The sequence below is a fragment of the Trachurus trachurus genome (assembly GCF_905171665.1).
Source record: "Trachurus trachurus genome assembly, chromosome: 12".
In the NCBI taxonomy this organism is placed as follows: domain Eukaryota; kingdom Metazoa; phylum Chordata; class Actinopteri; order Carangiformes; family Carangidae; genus Trachurus; species Trachurus trachurus.
This window is the reverse complement of record NC_139908.1, coordinates 3,145,279-3,166,276: the sequence shown is the minus strand read 5'-3', so window position 1 is coordinate 3,166,276 and position 20,998 is coordinate 3,145,279. Positions and strand designations below refer to the sequence as shown.

The following is a 20,998-nucleotide window of genomic DNA, read 5'->3' as shown; positions in this document are numbered from 1 at the left end:
TTTCCTCCACTAGAGAATGATCATTCAGTTCATTCAGACAGTGGAACAGGTTGATGCTTTTCTCTGCAGACAGATTCTCACTCATCTTTTTCTTGATGCACTGGATGATGTTTGTTTTATTTTGTGAGCTACTTCCTGTCTGTGATGTTAGACCTTGTAGGAGAGTCTGATTGGTCTCCAGTGAAAGACCCATGAGGAAGCGGAGGAACAAGTCCAGGTGTCCATTTGGACTCTGTAGGGCCTCGTCCACAGCGCTCTGGTAGAAAGATGTGTCTCTCCAGACTGTAGACCACCTGGAGGTTGTTTGTTGTTGTGACATCAGGTTGATTCCAGAGTTGATGAAGGTCAGATGGACATGAAGAGCAGCCAGAAACTCCTGAACACTCAGATGGACGAAGCAGAACACCTTGTCCTGGTACAGGCCTCTCTCCTCTTTAAAGATCTGTGTGAACACTCCTGAGTACACTGAGGCTGCTCTGATATCGATGCCACACTCTCTCAGGTCTGATTCATAGAAGATCAGGTTTCCTTTCTGCAGCTGCTCAAAAGCCAGTTTTCCTAGAGACTTAATCATCTTCCTGCTCACTGGACTCCAGTGTGGATCTGTCTCAGCTCCTCCATCATACTTGACATTCTTCACTTTGGCCTGGACCACCAGGAAGTGGATGTACATCTCAGTCAGGGTCTTGGGCAGCTCTCCTCCCTCTCTGGTCTTCAACAGCTCCTCCAGAACTGTAGCAGTGATCCAGCAGAAGACTGGGATGTGGCACATGATGTGGAGGCTTCGTGATGTCTTGATGTGGGAGATGATCTTTCTGGCCTGCTCCTCATCTCTGAACCTCTTCCTGAAGTAGTCCTCCTTCTGTGGGTCAGTGAACCCTCTGACCTCTGTCACCATGTCAACACACTGAGGAGGGATCTGATTGGCTGCTGCAGGTCGTGTGGTTATCCAGAGGCGAGCAGAGGGAAGCAGTTTCCCCCTGATGAGGTTGGTCAGAAGCACGTTGACTGAGGTGGACTCTGTCACATCAGTCAGGATCTCAGTGTTGTGGAAGTCCAGAGGAAGTCGACACTCATCCAGACCGTCAAAGATGAAGACGACCTGGAACTGATCAAACCTGCAGATTCCTGCTTCTTTGGTTTCAGAGAAGAAGTGATGAACAAGTTCCACCAAGCTCAACTTTTTCTCTTTCAGCACATTCAGCTCTCTGAAGGTGAAGGGAAATGTGAAGTGTATGTCTTGGTTGGCTTTGTCTTCAGCCCAGTCCAGAGTGAACTTCTGTGTTAAAACTGTTTTCCCAATGCCAGCCACTCCCTTTGTCATCACTGTTCTGATTGGTCGGTCTCTTCCTGGTGGGACTTTAAAGATGTCTTCTTGTCTGATGGTTGTTTCTGGTCTGTCTGGTTTCCTGGACGCTGTTTCAATCTGTCTGACCTCATGTTCATCATTGACCTCTCCAGTCCCTCCCTCTGTGATGTAGAGCTCTGTGTAGATCTGGTTCAGAAGAGTTGGGTTTCCTGCTTTAGAGATCCCCTCAAACACACACTGGAACCTCTTCTTCAGGTTCAATTTGTGTTCACGATGACAAACTGGAACATGACTTTCTAAAAAGAGAAAAAAAAATGTGGTCAATGAGTGAAATGTGGAGTCAAAATCTTAACATCTAATTGCACTTAAGAGTTCCCATTATAACATAAATTCCTCATAAAAAGTTTGAAAACATTATTTCAGTCAATCATCTATAATAATACAAATTTATTTTGCTGGATTGGTCACCTTTACAATGACGCACAACTTGTAGGGATCGTGCAGACATGGAATTAGTAACAAGGGTAAGACATGTACCAAAAGCCCCATAATACTCTCCTGTTGGTATTCACTCTTGTTTTGAGCTTCAAGTGCTGCCAGGTGTGAGTCAGTCACAGGTGACTGACCTGCCATGAGTCAAGACCTCAACCCAACTGAACACTTGTGGGATCGGCTTGGGCATGTTGAACATGATAGACTGACCAACAACCACACTGGTTGACCTTCAACCTTCAACTCCTGACTGAGGAACATCTGGTACCTTTTTGTTAATGTCAGACCGGGTTCCAAGTGAGTAGAGGTGATACTAAACCGTGATATCAACCAACTGCCTTCTTCTGATTGGCCAGAGTGTTATCACTGAAAGAGTCATGAGCATGACGTCCAACCTGAGAATCAAACCAGCTGCCTTAAAACACACCATCAACAGAACCTGGGTCAAGGCAAGTTGAGTCGAGTTGAGTAGAGCTCTAACTGTAGTGGAAAAAGGCCATAAGGGACAACCCTGCCACCCTGCAGAGGAAACCCATTTTGTCCACTTGTAACCGGGATATAGTTCTTTCGGTCATGACCCAAAGTTCATGACCATAGGTGAGGGTAGGAACTAAGATTGACCGGTAAATTGAGAGCTTCGCCTTTAGGCTCAGCGCCTTCATCACCAAGACAGATCGGTACACTGACCCCTGGCTGCGGCTAGAAATTCTGTCCTAAAAAATAATGAACAGAACTGATGACAAAAGGCAAACCTGCCGGAGTTCAACATGCACTGGGAACAGGTCTGACTTACTGCTGGCAATGCAAACCAAGCTCCTGCTCCTCCAGTCGTACAGAGACCATACATTCCTTAGCAGAGGGCCTCGGAGCCCATACTCCCCAGCCTCGGAGTCCATACTCCCCAAGCACCTCCCACAGAACGCCACGAGGGACACGGTCGAATGCCTGCTCAAGGTCCACAAAACACATGTAAACAGGCAAACTCCCACTCCCAAAATGAAAATTTTCCTTATTGCTGTGGGAGAGTGCAATCATCCAATCCATCAAGCAACTCCAGTCATACACCTGTGACCGACACCAACACACCTGGCAGCATGGGAAGCTAAAGAAGAGTGAATACCAACTGGAGAATATTGCATGACTTTTGGTACATTTTTTTTTAGCGACGCTACCCACACGTTTAGCTTTGATACTCATTCCATGAATCCACAATCCTTACAACTTGTACCTCATTGTAAAGGTTATAAGGCTTAGTTTCCAATGATATAAAATCCAACAATTGGTATTGGGGAGAAGTGGTTGCCTGAAATAACATTTGAGGCGTTTATTTCAAAATCTTCCATTCTTCTTAAATCTTTAGAGAAATCCTCTTACTGCTCTGCAGACAGTCAGACAGCTCCTCCTGCTTCATACTCCTCAGGAAGTTCACTGTGATCTTCAGAAATGACTCTCTGCTCCTCCTCTGATCTTCATCATCACCAACCACTACCTCATCATCATTGTCAGGATAATCTAATAGTTCTGGGGACTTTGGACTCAGAAGTTTTTGGATTCTCTTCAGCTCGTTTTTCACAAAAGTGACAATGTTCTCCTCCAGCAGCTGGAAAAACAATAGCATTATGTGTAAACTTCACTTTCAGTATAAACACATGGATCAAACATTAGATCATCTCAGTTATTTTTGATTTGATTTGATTTTTTTCAATTTAACCAGATAGAAGACCCATTGATATCAAGACCTCTTCCACAAGGGCAGCAGTCAGAGTGAACAAGACAGATAGACAACAAAAACAAAACAAACAGTGAAATATAAAGTGCAAACAATTTGACCAAGAAAGTGCACAAGTTATTGTCACAGTACTAATTTAAGAACACAGGCACTGTTCGAAGGATTTCTGTTGTCGGTTTCTTATGATAGAGCGGAAGGTTTACAGTGAAACAAATTCTGACAATTTAAATTCAGATTGGACGGTATTCCAAGAAGAGGGGGCAGATAAACCGAATGCTTTTTTCCTGTTTCAGTTGGAACATGAGGAGCAGAGAGATACCAAATGCAATTCGATCATAAGGCCAAACGGCTTCCAGTTCTCCAAAGAAAAGTAAATAAGTAGGAACCAAGCCAAGAAGAGCCTTATAAACCATCCAAGTCATCCAGTGTGTATACCACCTTACATTCAAGGAAGGCATGCCAGCTTTAGCATATACAATTCACAGTGATAGATGAGGCGGCTACAGCCAGTGATAAACCTCAGAGCACAATGGTAGACCAGGACAGAGTCAAGGACAGTAGGCAGCTGGTTGAAGCACACATATATAGGGCTGTCCCGATTAATCGACCTAATCGATTACGTTGATGACGTAAATACGTCGACACGTGCAACATTCCGTTGAGTTGTTTACGATTACGTCGATGACGTAAATACGTCGACAGGTACTACAACACACCGTCGGGTTGTGAACCATAGACTGTAACACGTGCAGCAGAAAAACACATGCTGTACCACAGCAGCACCACGGCGATGAATCGCTGCAATATCGTTCCGTTCATTCATCTCCGCATAGCGTTCTTTCGCCGTTATTGACTCTCTCTCTCTCTCACTCACACACACACACAGAGCGAAGGGCACATGCATGACATCAGTGCGCGGTAAAAGCGAAACTCATACGGTCCGATCGCGGACCCCCCGCCCCCCTCCCTTCAGACCACCCGCCACAGTCTCCTTGCTTTATGTATCCATAGATGTAAACACGTCCTCATGCTGCTCTGTGTGCACCCGGACGCAGGGGTCCATGCCTATGTTCCCACAGCCCTATGTTCCCACAGCCTTATGTTCCCACAGCCCTATGTTCCCACAGCCCTATGTTCCCACAGCCTTATGTTCCCACAGCCCTATGTTCCCACAGCCCTATGTTCCCACAGCCTTATGTTCCCACAGCCCTCCACATTTGAGATTTATCACATGGTGGATGCTCTGCTACATGTGGAAAGATGTCTATGCGTGTGATGTTATGGGAACATAGGGCCTAATTTTCAGTGGGGGAAAAAAAGTTAGAAATGTGGGAACATAGGGCTGTGGCAACAGTTATATGCTGTAATTCCGACATACCGCAATCACGACATGCCATCATCCCACCATTCCGAAAAGGCTTTATATAAGGAAATGTGCGTTAATCAACAGGTGACTTGCTCCTACTTCTCTGGACTCTCTCTTATCTATCTGGCCTGTCTAGCCTCTACCTGGTCTTTTTCTTTTACTAAACTTAACCAACTCCTTTCTTCATTGCTTAAGCCCAACCAGTGCAAAATCTTTTTTCGGGAAAAAGTATGCTATTAAAGGAATTGTTGGAAAGGCAGGATGTTTAAAAAAATATATATATATATTGTCATTCTGACCATAGGAGGCAGGAATTGTCAGAATAATGGGACGTTTGATAGAAAATTAAGTATTGCCATTTGGACAATTAGAGGCCTATGTCGGACTGGTATGGGATGTCGGAATGGCGGTTGCCCCCCTGTGGGAACATAGGGCCTCATTTTCAGTGAAAAAAAAAGTTAGAAATGTGGGAACATAGGGCTGTGGGAACATAGTGCTGTGGGAACACAGGGCCTAATTTTCCGTGGGAAAAAAAATGTTAGAAATGTGGGAACACAGGGCCTAATTTTCAGTGGGAAAAAAATGTTAGAAATGTGGGAACATAAGGCTGTGGGAACACAGGGCTGTGGGAACATAGGAATGACCCCGGACGACGCAGCACAGCATGCAGATCGTAAGTGAGGGTGATGTCCTGCACCCCAGCTTAAAAAACATCCTAGAGGAAACACTGGTCTGCTCCATGACTATACTAAAAAAATGTGCCTATTCAAAATCATTGTGCTAATATTTCAGTGTGCACTCTGCTTTATCTGTCTATTTTCCAGGTTAAAGCAAACTGATGTGGCACAGTTTTTCCCCTCCAAAAAAAAAGATTATTTAGAGCATTGGTTCCCAACCTTGGGTCCGGGCCCCCTTCAGGGGGGCGTCAGAGATGTCAGAGTGTCCACAGAGCTTTGCTTGTTCTGAGGTTGTGAGGTTATCAAAATTAGGGTAACACTTTATAATAACTATCCATTATAACCAGTTAATAGATCATTAGTAAACGGTTAATTAATTAGTTATTAATGACTTGTTAAGTGTTTGTTAACAGTTTGTTAAGGATTTATAACGGTGCCTTATAGATAGTTAATAGATCATTAATAAACTGTTAGTAAATCAGTTATAAATGACTTGTTAAATAACAGTTAACAATTTGTTAAAGGTGTACAGAAAAGAAAATTGAATTTGATTCCACTTTGGGTCATAAAATTAGTGTAATAACTCATCTATCAGACGATGTAGGCCAAACTTTTCTATTTTTGAGTAAATCCGGGATGAAAGTGTGTATTTTTTTTTTCGCATTGGATAATGCAGGCGCACGGATTTTACGTCAGCCTGTACACGATTCACCAGCCACTGATATTGGATCCGTCATCCGTCATTCAAACGTCTGAGACACGCACACACACACGGAGCTCGGGCTCGCCCCAAACTTTGAATATCCCGCCCGCTCGATAACGAGCAATCAAATTAGTTTTCCTTACTCGGGTAAACTCGTGTTGCAGCTCGTGACAACTCGGCGCGACAAACAGGACAAACGGCCATTTCTGTACACCTTTAAGGATTTATAACTGTGCCTTATAGATATCCAATAGATAACTTACAAGCTGTTAGTTAATGAGTTATAAATGACTTGTTAACTGGATGTTAATGATTTATAACTATACCTTATAAATTAGTAATAGATCATGAACAAGCTATTAGTGAATTACTTACTAATGACTTGTTAAGTATCAGTTAATATTTTATGTATGTTATTGGGACGTTATTCTAAAGTTGCAACTATTCCTCATGTATTAACTGTTAGTAAATGAGGAATAGTTGCAACTTTAGAATAACGTCCCAGTTACATACATAAGCTAATAACTAATATATTAACTCACACTTCACAGATCAGTTGTTAATAGTTTGTTAACCATCTACTAATACCAGTGAAACTTTGTAGAACAGCAAATGGGTGGAACAAGTTCAAGGTACAGAAATTTGATGTGATATTTAAAATATCACATTTTTGTACCTCAACCTTGTTCCACCCATAGGCTTTTCTGTGTACTGTATTTGACCAAAGAGACACCACAGATGAAATGTTGAACACAAAATGTTCACAAAGGGCCGCTCTCCTCACCAGTAGGGGGCAGTTTTGGCGAGTAGCTGAATTAAAACAAACGAAGAAGACTGCTACTGGATTATCTCGAGAAATTATTTTAATTCCCACTGTTAATGTGTCACTTCAATACCTTTTAATATTTTTTCATACGATAAAGTAACTATTTAGATCCCCAATATGCGGTTAGTTTATCCAAATGACGCAGGCTGTTTGGGAGTTTGCTCCGCCGTTCGCGGAGCAGTGAAGCTCCATCTGTGGAGCAGCTAACTAGGCTAGTTAGCAGCTAACTAGGCTACCACCGGACGAGCGGACTATCACAGAGGCTACAGCCGGGCTGCTGTGGTGGTCGGCCGGCTAAGCCGCGGCGTCTTCTCGGGGGAGAAAACGAGCACTTCAGTAAACCGGTTGCTGCCTCTGGATGAGCGGATCATCACAGAAGCAACAGCCGGGCTGCTGAGGTGGTCGGTCGGCTAATCTGCGTCGTCCTCCCAGGGGAGAAAAGGAGCCCATCAATCTACCGGCAGTTTTTTAGAGGTTTACCGCCGGCTGGATGAATTATTTTTAGGAGATAAATGTTGTCTCATTCAGTGATGTAGTCTGTAGGCTATATCAACAAACAAAACTATTTAGTCTATGATGGGCTATGTACAATCACCACCGCTACACCAATAAATAAATAAATGTTTCACAATGAAACGGTCAGTCAGCAATGCAGGTCGTTTTCTCCCCCGAGAAGACGCCGCGGCTTAGCCGGCCGACCACCACAGCAGCCCGGCTGTAGCCTCTGTGATAGTCCGCTCGTCCGGTGGTAGCCTAGTTAGCTGCTAACTAGCCTAGTTAGCTGCTCCACAAGTGGAGCTTCACTGCTCCGCGAACGGCGGAGCAAACTCCCAAACAGCCTGCGTCATTTGGATAAACTAACCGCATATTGGGGATCTAAACAGTTATTTTATCGCATGAAAAAATATTAAAACGTATTGAAGTGACACATTAACAGTGGGAATTAAAATAATTTCTCGAGATAATCCAGTAGCAGTCTTCTTCGTTTGTTTTAATTCAGCTACTCGCCAAAACTGCCCCCTACTGGTGAGGAGAGCGGCCCTTTGTGAACATTTTGTGTTCAACATTTCATCTGTGGTGTCTCTTTGGTAAAATACAGTACACAGAAAAGCCTATGGGTGGAACAAGGTTGAGGTACAAAAATGTGATATTTTAAATATCACATCAAATTTCTGTACCTTGAACTTGTTCCACCCATTTGCTGTTCTACAAAGTTTCACTGGTATTAGTAGATGGTTAACAAACTATTAACAACTGATCTGTGAAGTGTGAGTTAATATATTAGTTATTAGCTTATGTATGTAACTGGGATGTTATTCTAAAGTTGCAACTATTCCTCATTTACTAACAGTTAATACATGAGGAATAGTTGCAACTTTAGAATAACGTCCCAATAACATACATAAAATATTAACTGATACTTAACAAGTCATTAGTAAGTAATTCACTAATAGCTTGTTCATGATCTATTACTAATTTATAAGGTATAGTTATAAATCATTAACATCCAGTTAACAAGTCATTTATAACTCATTAACTAACAGCTTGTAAGTTATCTATTGGATATCTATAAGGCACAGTTATAAATCCTTAACAAATTGTTAACTGTTATTTAACAAGTCATTTATAACTCATTTACTAACAGTTTATTAATGATCTATTAACTATCTATAAGGCACCGTTATAAATCCTTAACAAACTGTTAACAAACACTTAACAAGTCATTAATAACTCATTAATTAACAGTTTACTAATGATCTATTAACTAGTTATAACGGATAGTTATTATAAAGTGTTACCAAAATTAGATTTGTGCATATTGAAATTAAAAAATTCCAATAACACATCCAATTGGATAATCAAAATCAATCAATATCAATAGGAACAAAAACCTACATACAACCTACCTGCTTATATGGACTTGATAACAATTATGACACAACAAAGGAAAATTGACATAAAGACAAAATAAAAATAGAACAAAATATAATAAAACAAAATAAGGATGGATAAGGATGGCACAAAATAGAATTAAAAGGCTTTCTTTGACAAAAGCAAGGGCCACTGATTTAGAGGAACGCACACCAGAAAGAGTATCTGAAGAATTTAAGTAAGAGAAGTGTTCAGAAGTGTTTTTTTGTAAATGACTAATCGTCAACCAAAAAAGTAATCGTTAGATTAGTCAAAAAAGTAATCGTTAGACTAATCGAAAAAATAGTCGATAGATTAATCTGGAGAAAAATAATCGTTTGGGACAGCCTACACAACATCGCCATAATCAAGTGCAGGCAAAAATGTAGCTGACATCAGAGCTTCTGAGCTCTGAGGGAGAAACATGACTTGTTTCTGTAATAGAAACCAAGCTTCACCCTTAATTTGGAGATCAAATTTTTAACATGCACTTTGAATGAAAGCTCCCCATCAATAATTAATCACAGGTACTTGTAACTGGTGACCAGCTCTAGAGATTTTCCTTGGACAGTTCTAAATGAGGGGATATTCTCAGAGGAAACAGGTGAGAAAAACATAATTTTGGATTTTTCAGCATTTAAAACCAGTTTCAATTGCTCCAGATGAAACTGCACTGCCTCAAACACGGACTGCAAAAATTCTAATGACTGTGAGATCGAGTGTGAACAACAGTAAATTACAGAATCATCCTCAAACAAAAAAATTGTGAACAAAATGGGTTCTAAGACTGATCCTGGAGGTACACCTTTTGTGGCCTCAAGAAAGGTGGAACTAACTCCAGCCATCCGAACACAATACGTCCTACTATAAATCAACATCTGGTGTATATGAAACTAAATATAATAGCCTACCAAAAAATTCACATGGAGAAATATGCCTCTCAACTGAGTTTAATTTTTTTTTAATAAAAAAAGCTGACATTTTTGGTCAACACACTGTAGGTTCGCCATAGACATGTTGGGTAATATAAAGAGAAAATGAAAATCCTTCCCCAATACCCACTTGTAAATCAGAAATGTAAATCAGTCAACAAAAAATATATTTAAAATATACAAAGAGGTAGACATATTCTAGATGTGTGTTGAACACCCTGGTCTGTGAAAGGTGCTGTACAAATAAAGCTTACTTACTTACTTACTTACTTGAACAACAATGTTTAAAAAAGGAATGCCAGGGCAAGCCAATCCAAGGCAGCTCTGGCTTGGCATGACGTTATTCATGTGTTTTTTCAAAATATAATGGTAAAATAAAATAAAATTGATATTATGTAGGTCTTTTGTTTATAAAAAATATATTTCATGTTATTGGCCAAAATTGTAGTTTGTACATTATGACAACATAATGTTTTCTTTAGGATTGATTGCAGATGAAAAGGACCAGAAATGTTTTGACAAATAAAGCCCCTCTGGTCTAATGACAGCAGCATGACATTGTTAGTAGCTGAACATTTCTTCCTGGCTGGTGCCTGTCATCATCAGTTCTGTGTGTGGATGAACATTTACACACCATAAATATGGAGTCCAGGTCTGTGTGATGCTGCTTGGTGGACTGATCACTGAGAACCTCCGAGGTCTCCTGGAGAACTCTGTGAAGAACAGATGAAAGGGTAACACTTTACTTAACGGTCTAGTGCATAACGCATTCATGAGACCGTTTATAAGGTGTTCGTAATACATCCATGACAACTTCATAAGGTATTCATACATCGGGTTACATTGCTATGTCATTCGGGTTTGTAGGGTTAGGGTAAAGTGAATGACACTTAATAACAACGTTAAGCAAAATTGAGAGCTTTTATAGAGAGAATAATCAGGTTTTACCTTTCTGTGACATCATCAAGCTGAACCATAGACTGGTCACTCTTCATGGGCAAACAGCTGGGGACAGCAGACTGTTGTCCACTTTTAAAATCAATGGGTAAAAACATAGACCGGTCACTCTTCATGGACAGACAACTGGGGACAGCAGACTGTTGTCCACTTTTAAAATCAATGGGTAAAAACATAGACCGGTCACTCTTCATGGACAGACAACTGGGGACAGGAGAGTCTTCTCTCTGCTTCTTGTTGCTGGTAACAAGGAAAATAACAAATAATGAGATAAACTGAACCTGATAATGACCTAAATAAACATCAAATCACATGATAAATCAAGTTGGTTTCCTCTGATGTTGTCCAGTATCACCAAGAATGTCAAGTAAGCTCAATAAAAACAAACAGTATGAAGATACAGTATGAGCTGTGAAGAGTCATGGACAGTTAGAGATCCTCATCTCACCTCGGAGCTTTGGTCTGGCTCTCATGTTCCCCCCTCAGAGTGGTTTTAGAGGGAGGGGCTCCCTCCTCTCTGTCCTCACACTGATTCATAGCAGAGCCCCCACCTTCACACAAACACAACAACAGGCTTCATCACAACAAGACACATAATGGGTGTCAGTAGATGAGACTGGAAAGACAACACTGGAAAATACAGACTGTCACAGGAATGTGCAAGTTTGAGTTAATGGTAAATACTGATTTCAGCAGAAGTGATGTTGTTAGTCCATGGGGGAGACATTGAGGATACGCCTGGTTACCTGTCCGCTTAAGTCTGGTGTGAGCATGGATGTATTATATTGGGTGTGAGCGGAAGGAGCAGGGGATGCTGGGAAAACGCCAAAGTGAGAGCCGCGTGGAGACAAGGCGGCAGCCCGCAGAGCAGTGAAGAAAGCTGACGGAAGAATCCCCTTCACCGCAAGATTGATTTATTGTTTAGTTATTGTCTCGTCTAAACACAAATGAACTGGCAAAGCCACGACTGCGTGACGACGGACGGAGGTCGATACACGCAGGACACTGGAGCTGGTGGCCGCCCGGTGCCACTGGAGCTGCACGCCGGTCTGCCCGGGGGGGGGGGGGGGACTCGCCGACCAAGCTACAGGTGATGGGCGAGAAGCAGCCGGTGAGTCAAACATTATACTATATGGCAGTGAACCCCACCAGGCTCCAGGGTTTTAGGAATAGAAATACTGTATGTGCACCTGTGTCAGCCCTGAAGCCTAGACTTGTTAGAGCCTTAATTGGCGCGTGGTCGCGACACAACACATTAAGAAAAATGCACTGCAAATGTCACAACACAACACATTAAGAAAAACACGCTGCAAACTCCACAACACAACACATGAAGAAAAATGCACTGCAAATGTCACAACACAACACATTAAGAAAACACGCTGCAAACTCCACAACACAAAGGAAGTGTTTCCAAGGGACACTTAAAAGTGATGCACAGCCGTCTCCACACCATGGATCTCCATGCCCCACACCTGCAGGCAGGGGGATCTCTCTACAGTAAACGTGTTGGGGGGTTTGCAGTGCGTTTTTCCTTAATGTGTTGTGACTTTTGCAGCACGTTTTTCTTAATGTGTTGTGTTGTGGGATTTGAAGCGTGTTTTTCCTTAATGTGTTGTGTTGTGGAGTTTGCAGCGTCCTGACCCCTCAGGGCCACCGTACATATGCTTAACAAATTAAATACAATGTTTTTAAAAAAAATCAAAAATAAATAATAAATAATAAAATGTCCTTAAAGATTTCATTAATGATCTTCCCTGAGTCACACTGCTGTTGATTCTTCCTCCAAGCTAACCTGTTTAGGAAACCCAGTTCGATAATACATAGAAATCCTATTTACATTTTAAAAACTTAATAGAAATCATTTTATTAAAGTCAAATATATTTTTTTTTTTTTTACTAATAGCTTTTTAAACTATTGTAATTTGCAGCTCTTATATAGATAAAAATATGACTGTTTCCTTACTTTTAAATGAACCACTCATCTTCTTTTTTCTCCTACTCCCTTCTGCTACCAAGGCTGCTAAGTTTCAGCCATGTCTTCCACACGCAGACCTCACAGTGACAGTCCTTACACAAGACATACAAACAACACAAAAAGGAAGCAAACCACAATAATATAACCTCTCACAAGTTTCAACACAGAATATGACAAGTAAATAATTTGTTTGTATGTTTTACCAACTCTGGAGCAACGAGAGCATGTCGTTTCGATGAGAAGGCAGCAGGAAGTCGAGCCTCATGCATAAAAGAGAAGTGAGTGCCTTGAAAGAGGAAGTGTTTCAACTGTGTCGACAACTGCAGTTCAAAGTCCTGGCCGATCACATGGTCCATGTAGTCCTCCAAAAGTTCCAGGAAGTGCTTGGCAGGCAATTGAAAACAATAGGAAAAAAAATGATAACCAGTAAATAATGTCAATAAATGCTATGTGTCAAGACATAAATGCTTTGTGTCAAGGTCGCCACTCTCTCTCTCTACTGCAGGAAATACAAGTCAGAGGGACTTCATACAACCTCACAAAAAAGTATCACTTTCAGTTAAGGAGATTTACATTTTTGAATCATCAACAGCTTTTGCTGCTTGTGGTTAATTAAGTATAATCAGCCACTGATGTAATTTGTCAAGTTGCCTCAGGTTCTTAACTGGTTGTGTTTTATGTCAAAACATCTACTAAGTGTAATGTTCTATCTAATAATGTGTATTCAACCAATATGTACAATACAACATGTCCATAGTGCTAGATTAAGTGAGTTGTTGAGTGTGAGAACTAAGGTGAAGTCACAGGCACATTTTGCAGTTTGTCAAGACCAGCAAGAACATGACGAGGCTGAGAGAAGATGCAATACCCAACATCTTTGTGCATCGGCCAGTAGACACAAAGACGATGCTGCCCCCCTTCACCTGCAAAGACAGGGTCCCTAGCTGCTGATCACAGCTACTGTATTAAAGATGACACAGGTATAATGTGTATGTAAATGCCAGTGAATGACTGCCATCTAGTGGCCAGTATTCTTGTTGAGGCAGAAGGATATAAAAGGGAGGAGACCATTGATACCTTGGACCAGAAGCTTTGAGTAAGTTTTCTCTGGAGTATTGTAATTATTTACAATCTTTGTGTTGGTGCGGTCTGCTCATGGTCTGATGTTGTTTTATTGTTATTAGGAGACAGAAGTAGACACAGCACCTTCCACCCTGTGTGGAACGAGGTATGTGGACCTCAATTTTGGGATATTGCTTTATTTTTGATGTCTTGTTTTATTTTTATTTTGAGTGATGCCACTGATATTATATCTTAATCCCTTAATCGAGTTTTAGTAATATTGTTATGGTAATAAAATGTAGTTTTTTATTTTATTTGAATGGTGAATGGTGGTTTGGTGCATTTTGAATCTGTGTTGGGGGATTCTAAGTGAAGTGTTTAATGTGTTTAACCCTTTTTTCTTTGTATATTCCTCTGCATAGTTTTCACAGTGCTACACTAACGGCAATAAAACTTAAGCACCCGTAGGAAACTCTCCGCCTCATTCTTTGGAACCAAGGGTCCGCTACAGTATGAGCTCTTGGTAATTATAGCAATATTTCTTGTTTTAGTGACACAATATTACTTTAATGTTTAAAAATGAACAGTGCCATTTCTTAAACCAGTTTCCAAGACTGAGGAAAGGAATAATGAGGAGAGTGAGAGAAAGGAAAGGGACACAGAAGAAAGAAAGGACATGGCAGATGAGGATTGACAGGGAGAGCTCACATCAGCCACCAACCACAGAATCACAGCTCCTAAAACAATTGAAAAAACAAGAAAATGTTTAAAATCCAGGGCAGCACTGAGAAAAATAAAGCAGGAAAATACAGTTCTTAAGAGGACAATGGAAATTCGATTTTTTTTTTAAATGAAATAAAGAAAGATTAAGAAAGATCAAATTGGAGCATTACGCCGGGTTCACACCGGACGCCGAAGCACTGCGAATAGCCGCAGAACAGAGACTTCTTCCCTTCGGCGCCCAAGTTAACAGGTTGTGTAGTTCAGACCAGACGCGACGCGCTGCGAAGCGCCGCGATTGCTCGCGCCGTGCAGCGATCGCTTCGGGGTCTGTTCTATTTTGTGCGCGAGCCGCGAGCAATCGCGTCAATCTTGGCAGGAAGTCACACATGAAACAACGAGAGAAACCGGTCAATTTACAAAATAAAACACTTTTCAAAATAAAATACAGTGATTGACAAATGCGATCGTATTAATATTTGTCAGACTCTCTCTCAACAGAGAGCAAGAGAGATGAAAACACACACACACACACACACGAAAGGGAGACACGGAGTGGGCTGGCTGCAGGGGGGGGGGGGGGGGGGTCAAAACCGTTAATATAATACATCCATGGTCAAAACACACACACAAACAGGGAAAGAGCGAGAGAGAGAGGCAGAGACGAGTTTTTGTCAAGTGAAGAACGACGTGAAATGAATCTTGGAAGTGAAGTATAGGGAGTTGTTTGACCCACAGCACACGGCATTATAATTATATGAGGTTATTTACTTATCCATGACGTAAAAAAAACAGCTCCGAATGTGAGTAAACAACAGCTGAGGAGCAGAGGCGCTTGCGACCGCCGCGGAGAAATCAGCGTCTGGTGTGAACTGGAGGGACGCGGCTTGCGCGTGATTTCCGCGGCCGCTCCACTTCACGGCGCTTCGGGGTCCGGTGTGAACCTGGCGTTAGGCAGACGAACCACAAGAGGGATGAAATGGAGCACTGATACAGTCAAGAAGGCATTAAAACTTCAGTTTGCTGCTGGTTCCTCTGGCTACAAGGCCTTGCAGCTCACGGCTCTGCTCTGCCGCTCTAAAAATAGCTTGCACCGACAATTAAAGGTAACGAACCTACTGCTATGACTATAGGAATTATGGCAATGGGCCAATTTGCCAAAATGTTGAACTATCCCTTTAACACAGTTTATTACTTATTAATATTGCTCCTGTCTCTCTCTCTGTCTCTCTCCAGGGCGGCGTGGCCTTCGTGCTGATGAAGGGCGTGTTGAAGGTTTACTTCAAGCAGCAGCAGTACATCATGCAGGCCAACAGACAGATCCTCAACTACCCCGAGAGGAGGAACGCCGACGCTGACGGAGATGGACAGGACGAGGGAGCGGACGAGGACACGGAGGACAGCGGGAACGAGTAGATGGACTCGGATCAGATGAAGAGACAGAGACAGAGACAGAGACAGAGCTGATGATTTAAAAAAAAAATATATATATATTTTAACCATGAAACAGGTGAGTGTCACTGTGGACGAGGAGCAGCCCAAAGAGACTTTTATTTTGAAGATGTCAAGGAAGTGATTCTACTAAATCTAATAATAACTCATTAATTCTTATTCTGTTCTCACAAAGACACTTCATAATGAAACATGTGTAACTTTTTTCTTCTTAAACGACTTCCTGAATAAAGAAATGTGAGCGTTCACCTGGAGAATCAGTGAGTGCAGGTGTGAACCAGGATCTCACCTGCATGGTCGGGATGTGAGTGACATCAGAGCAGAGGGAGGAACCTGAATCTGGTTATTATTTAAATTTAGATTGGATCCATCTGAAAAGAGACAGGAAGTGGAAACATAGACCGACCACCAATGAGTGTTCATTATTCTCACCTGCGACGCCTTATAAGGACGTGGACACCACTTCCTGTGTGCCTTAGTTATTAAAAACAAAAGTCCCACTCACAGAACTTCACTGTTTCAGTTTGACTTCCACTTCCTGAGAAATGATGTCCCTTCAAAATAAAACTGCACTTCTCCATCCAGCTGCATTCAGAACCATCCATCATGTTTTTAAAGTTTCCTTCAGGGTCACAGTGAAACAGTGGGAGTTTTTCTGTTAGTTTCTGTTTAGTGGAAAATAAAAAATAAAATCACTGTTAATATCATTTAAAGGGATAGTATAATTTTTTTTAAAGTGGGGTTGTATGATCTACAAATAGCCCCTAAGTACTTTAATTGCAGTAGAAGACTCTCTGCACTCCTCCCGTTAGCAACGCCAGCCCATAATAGCCCTGCCCAGAGATTTACAACATACATTGTTGTGAATGGACCCAAAGAAACGGCCTATTTTCACGGCCTAAAAGAAGATTTACGTGAAAAAAAGTACACAGTTCCATTGTTCGCTATAATATAATTTTTTCCAGCCCCTCAAAGTGCAGGAAAAACGCAGTTTTTATTTGGACCGAACCAACTCACGTATCCCTCCGCCCAGGGTTAGCGCCCGCCGATCAGCAGTTGGTTAGGTCCAAATAAAAACTGTGTTTTTCCTGCACTTTGAGGGGCTGGAAAAAAATATATTATAGTGAACAATGGAACTGTGTTTTTTTTTCAGGTAAAACCTCTTTTAGGCCGTGAAAATAGGCCGTTTCTTTGGGTCTGTTCACAACACTGTATGTTGTAAATCTCTGGGCAGGGCTATTATGGGCTGGCGTTGCTAACGGGAGGAGTGCAGAGAGTCTTCTACTGCAATTAAAGTACTTAGGGGCTATTTGTAGATCATACAACCCCACTTTAAAAAAATGCTACTATCCCTTAATGTAAAAAAAAAAATAATAATAATAATATATATATATCATCCACCTCTGTTTTAGATCTAACATTCGGGGTTTTTTACTTCACTTACCTGACGTCTCCTGGTTCCTGTTGACACTTCGCTGCCTTAAACCTTTTTTTTTTTTTTTTATCTCACAGATAAAGTTTCCATAGTAACGATACTTTCACCCTGGGTGGGGCTGTGGTGTTTGATAAGAGGGTGGAGCTGCTGTTTGCAAACACAATCACTGACATCAATGGTTTTAATGCTCTCTCTCACAGGCACTCTTTCTAACACTCAGTCTGAACCAGAACCTGCTGCAGGTGTTTCACAGTTTTATTATTGCACAGATGAGTAGGAGTGTGAGTGTGAGTGTGTGTGTGCATGTGTGCATGTGTGCATGTGTGTGTGTGTGATTAGACAGATGTTTTCACTTGATGATCTTCCTCCTGTTGTGGAGGAGAAAGAAACTACAGAACTGATTTAGCTGATGGAGATCAAGGGGTTAATAAATAACAGTTCATGAAGTGTAAATAATATGTTTAAAAAATGTTGGATTATAATGTGTTAAAAATAGTAGGCCTACTTTTATATACAGCTTCAAGTCAGAGGGAAAGAGTGGGGTTATTTAAAAAAAAGAATTCATAGGTGATTGTCAACACAAATGCCAGGAGACCACGATTGTTGTGGGGCAGTGAAGCATCATTTTACTCTCCCATCTTTGTATGTATGTAACCTTAGCCAATCCTGTCCTCACCTTGTTCAGGTAGGCGGGGCTTAGGGTCACCGACGTGCCGTAGCAACGTTAGCGGTAGCAGAGCCTCTTTTATCGCGTCCGAGCTGGATAGCAGTAAACTATAAAGTAAAAACACTAACGGACGGAGAGTCGTCCTGTGGTCGATGTGTGTGAACTCTGTGAAGCTGCCAGAGGTAAATTTATGTGTTTTATTGTAATCTGTGCTGTTGTTTATTTGTACTGTGTTAAAGACGAGCTGAATTGCTAATCGCCCCTAGCCTTTAGCTTAGCATGCTCATAGACTTTCACGTGGTTAATTCTGCATTGCAGTAAGTTAACAATTTGCTGGCTAATTTGTTTAAAGCAGATATCAGCTTCACGGCCGTTTCGGCTAATGCTGCGTTCAAGGCAGGCTTTTGAAACCGTAAGTTACAGCTTCAAGTCACAACTACGACTTGGTAGCGTTCCAGGTAACCCGTAGCTCGTGTTTTTACCATCCTGTTGTCTGTGAAAGTTCCCTATAACGGCCACTCGTAACTTCCGACCCGTGAACTCGTACCAGATCGAACTGGTATGACTTCACAGGAAGGAAAAACACAAAGTACGAGTTTCTTTGAACGCACCATGAGTTAGCAGCCCCCGCCCTTGTCAGGCATCAATTGGTCCTCGTGCTACGTCACCACATTCACGCGCATCCCTTGGCTGCACACACAGCCCTTCATGCCGTTCTCTCTCCTCATTGGATAACACTTGTATCCCACAAGGAAAATTTTCTCCTCGGGTTACAGCAGAGCAGAGTGACGGAGAGACTCGTGTTTAGGCTGAAATACTTCATGTAAGTGATTGCTGACGGAAAATAGGACTATTTAGGACTTATATTAACAAAAACATTCCACTGATATCTGCTTTAAGACACACTGGGTTTTTCGCCCTGAATATAGGCCTGTAGCTCAGTTACTAAGAGGAATTATGTGATTCAGGACCGGACATTTGCCATAGGGAGAGAGTGAGGACCGGGAGAGCCCTGGACCGTTGGAGGGAGACTGTAGCTGCTGGACTTGAGCGTGGTTTCCCCGCACCGTGTTGCTGCACGCTCCGTTCCCTTGCCGCTGAAACTGCACCTTGCCATTTGCCCCTTTTCCCCTCTTCATCTCTGACTGTGCTGGACTCGTAAGTACCCCATTAAAACATTGCACGTGCTTTTTTGTTTGTGCTGGTTAAAACTCAGTGAAGTGGCCATTCGTTTCCGGCCTCCACGCTCACAAGCTTCGATCGGGCCTGCAACGTTTTTTATTTTCATTTACATTTAACTCATTGGCTGCCATTGACGTCTATACGTCAATCTAATTGACCCTTTGTTGGCCTTCTGATTGGTCTGTTGATCCACCAATCAGAGCGCTTCTCCCCATGTCACATGTTGCGCAGCATTCTAAGGTTGGACAATCCTGGGATGAAACCCTGAAACAAGATAGGTAGACAGCAGTTTTTTTTGGGCAATAACTACTTTATAATTTCTCAATATGGTTAAAATGTGCCTAGGGTTCCTGCAATAGCGACTCGCGATATCTGGAACGTATTCTCGGAGTCATTTTTATACCATTCCACAAACCCAAGACATTAATAAACATAATTAGCCTATGTACCGGTTCTGTATATAACATATTACTTTAACCTGTTATGTATTTAGTTGAGCTTAATAATAGGTGGTGGTCCACTAGGGGGAGCTCTAGGCATAGGTCAGGGGTTAACTGCATAGTAGGCTTGGGCGGTATTACGGTAATACCGTATACTGCAGGTATTTAAAAATAGCAACGGTATCAGTTTCAATATCGTCATGAAAAAATGCAATGCACTTATACAGGAGATAAGGATTAAATATTAAATAAAAGTAATTTAATGTCTAAAATTAATTATATGTCCAGTAGCACTTATGTGTGGTTGAATTTTAAGTTAGTTTAATATGTTTTAGCCTACTTTTAACCCCCCCCCTCTCCGCTCCCCCGTCGGACACGTTCCTCATAGTCACTCTCACTCACACACACATCACACAGCCAGATCGCTCTGCACACAGTTTATTAACTTGATTAGTTTCAAAAAGTCGGTCGGGTTTTACCGTTATGCCTGTTATTTCACCAATAAACACAGTAGATGAGCGTGAGTGACTGAGCTGCGGCAGGTGGGGTGGGGGGTCCGCGGCGTGGAGCGGTGCGCGACTCTGACTGCAGCGGGGACTGTCATGTCTCTGCTCCGTGACACTGTGAGACAGACCGCCGGTGAGCCTGTGGGACGGTCCCGCTAATCGTTGAAAACACCAGTGATACGTCTCCAAACCAGAAACTTGGAAAAAGTCGCTCTTGACAAGAAAAAAAAAAAAAAAAAAGGGACCGGGACCTGCCGTGCCGTGTAAAAAAAAAAAAAAAAAAAAAAAAAAACTGACAGCGAGTGCGTGTCATGACTTCCTGTATCTGGCCCTTCAAAATAAAAGCCCTATAGCCTTTCATATACAGTTCGGTCATATTGATTTTGACTTAATTTTGACAAGACAGGGCTCCAAATGTTTTTTTTTTTCCTGCGACCAATCGACCAATGAGATTTTGGTCTGCTAATGTTTAGCCCTAGTATTCAGTTTCTGAATGGTGAATACACAAGCCAATGTTTGGTAATGCCACTTACGTCATCATTTTTAATTAGTCACGGTAATACCGTATACCGTGGTAAAATGTGGAGGAAGTTTGACGGTATCAAAATGTGGATACCGCCCAAGCCTACTGCATAGTATTGTTTGTTGTTGTTA

The 20,998-nt window shown here is 41.9% G+C and overlaps 2 protein-coding genes and 1 long non-coding RNA gene across 3 annotated transcripts in view; 1 reads left to right on the top strand and 2 right to left on the bottom strand.

Moving 5' to 3' along the window:
• The window catches only part of marchf5l (membrane-associated ring finger (C3HC4) 5, like), an 87,322-nt gene extending 70,490 nt beyond the window's left edge, over positions 1-16,832 (top strand). Inside the window, exon 8 of the transcript XR_014595803.1 lies at positions 16,638-16,832. The gene's annotated coding sequence lies outside the window, so the exon portion shown is untranslated. The remainder of the gene's footprint in view (positions 1-16,637) is intronic.
• The window catches only part of LOC310995018 (uncharacterized protein), a gene marked incomplete at its 3' end in the record, with an annotated part of 162,899 nt that continues 144,491 nt past the window's right edge, over positions 2,591-20,998 (bottom strand). Inside the window, exons 4-6 of the mRNA XM_083983948.1 lie at positions 10,580-10,658; positions 3,291-3,401; positions 2,591-2,746 (exon numbers count right to left, since the gene is read on the bottom strand). Of these exons, the coding sequence (XP_083840074.1) occupies positions 2,591-2,746; positions 3,291-3,401; positions 10,580-10,658 (346 nt within the window). The remainder of the gene's footprint in view (positions 2,747-3,290; positions 3,402-10,579; positions 10,659-20,998) is intronic.
• On the bottom strand, positions 10,926-13,137 carry LOC310994835. The gene is made up of 3 exons (XR_014595808.1): positions 13,084-13,137; positions 11,351-11,453; positions 10,926-11,142 (listed from the first exon to the last, which is right to left on the bottom strand). It is a non-coding gene; the product is annotated as an uncharacterized lncRNA (long non-coding RNA).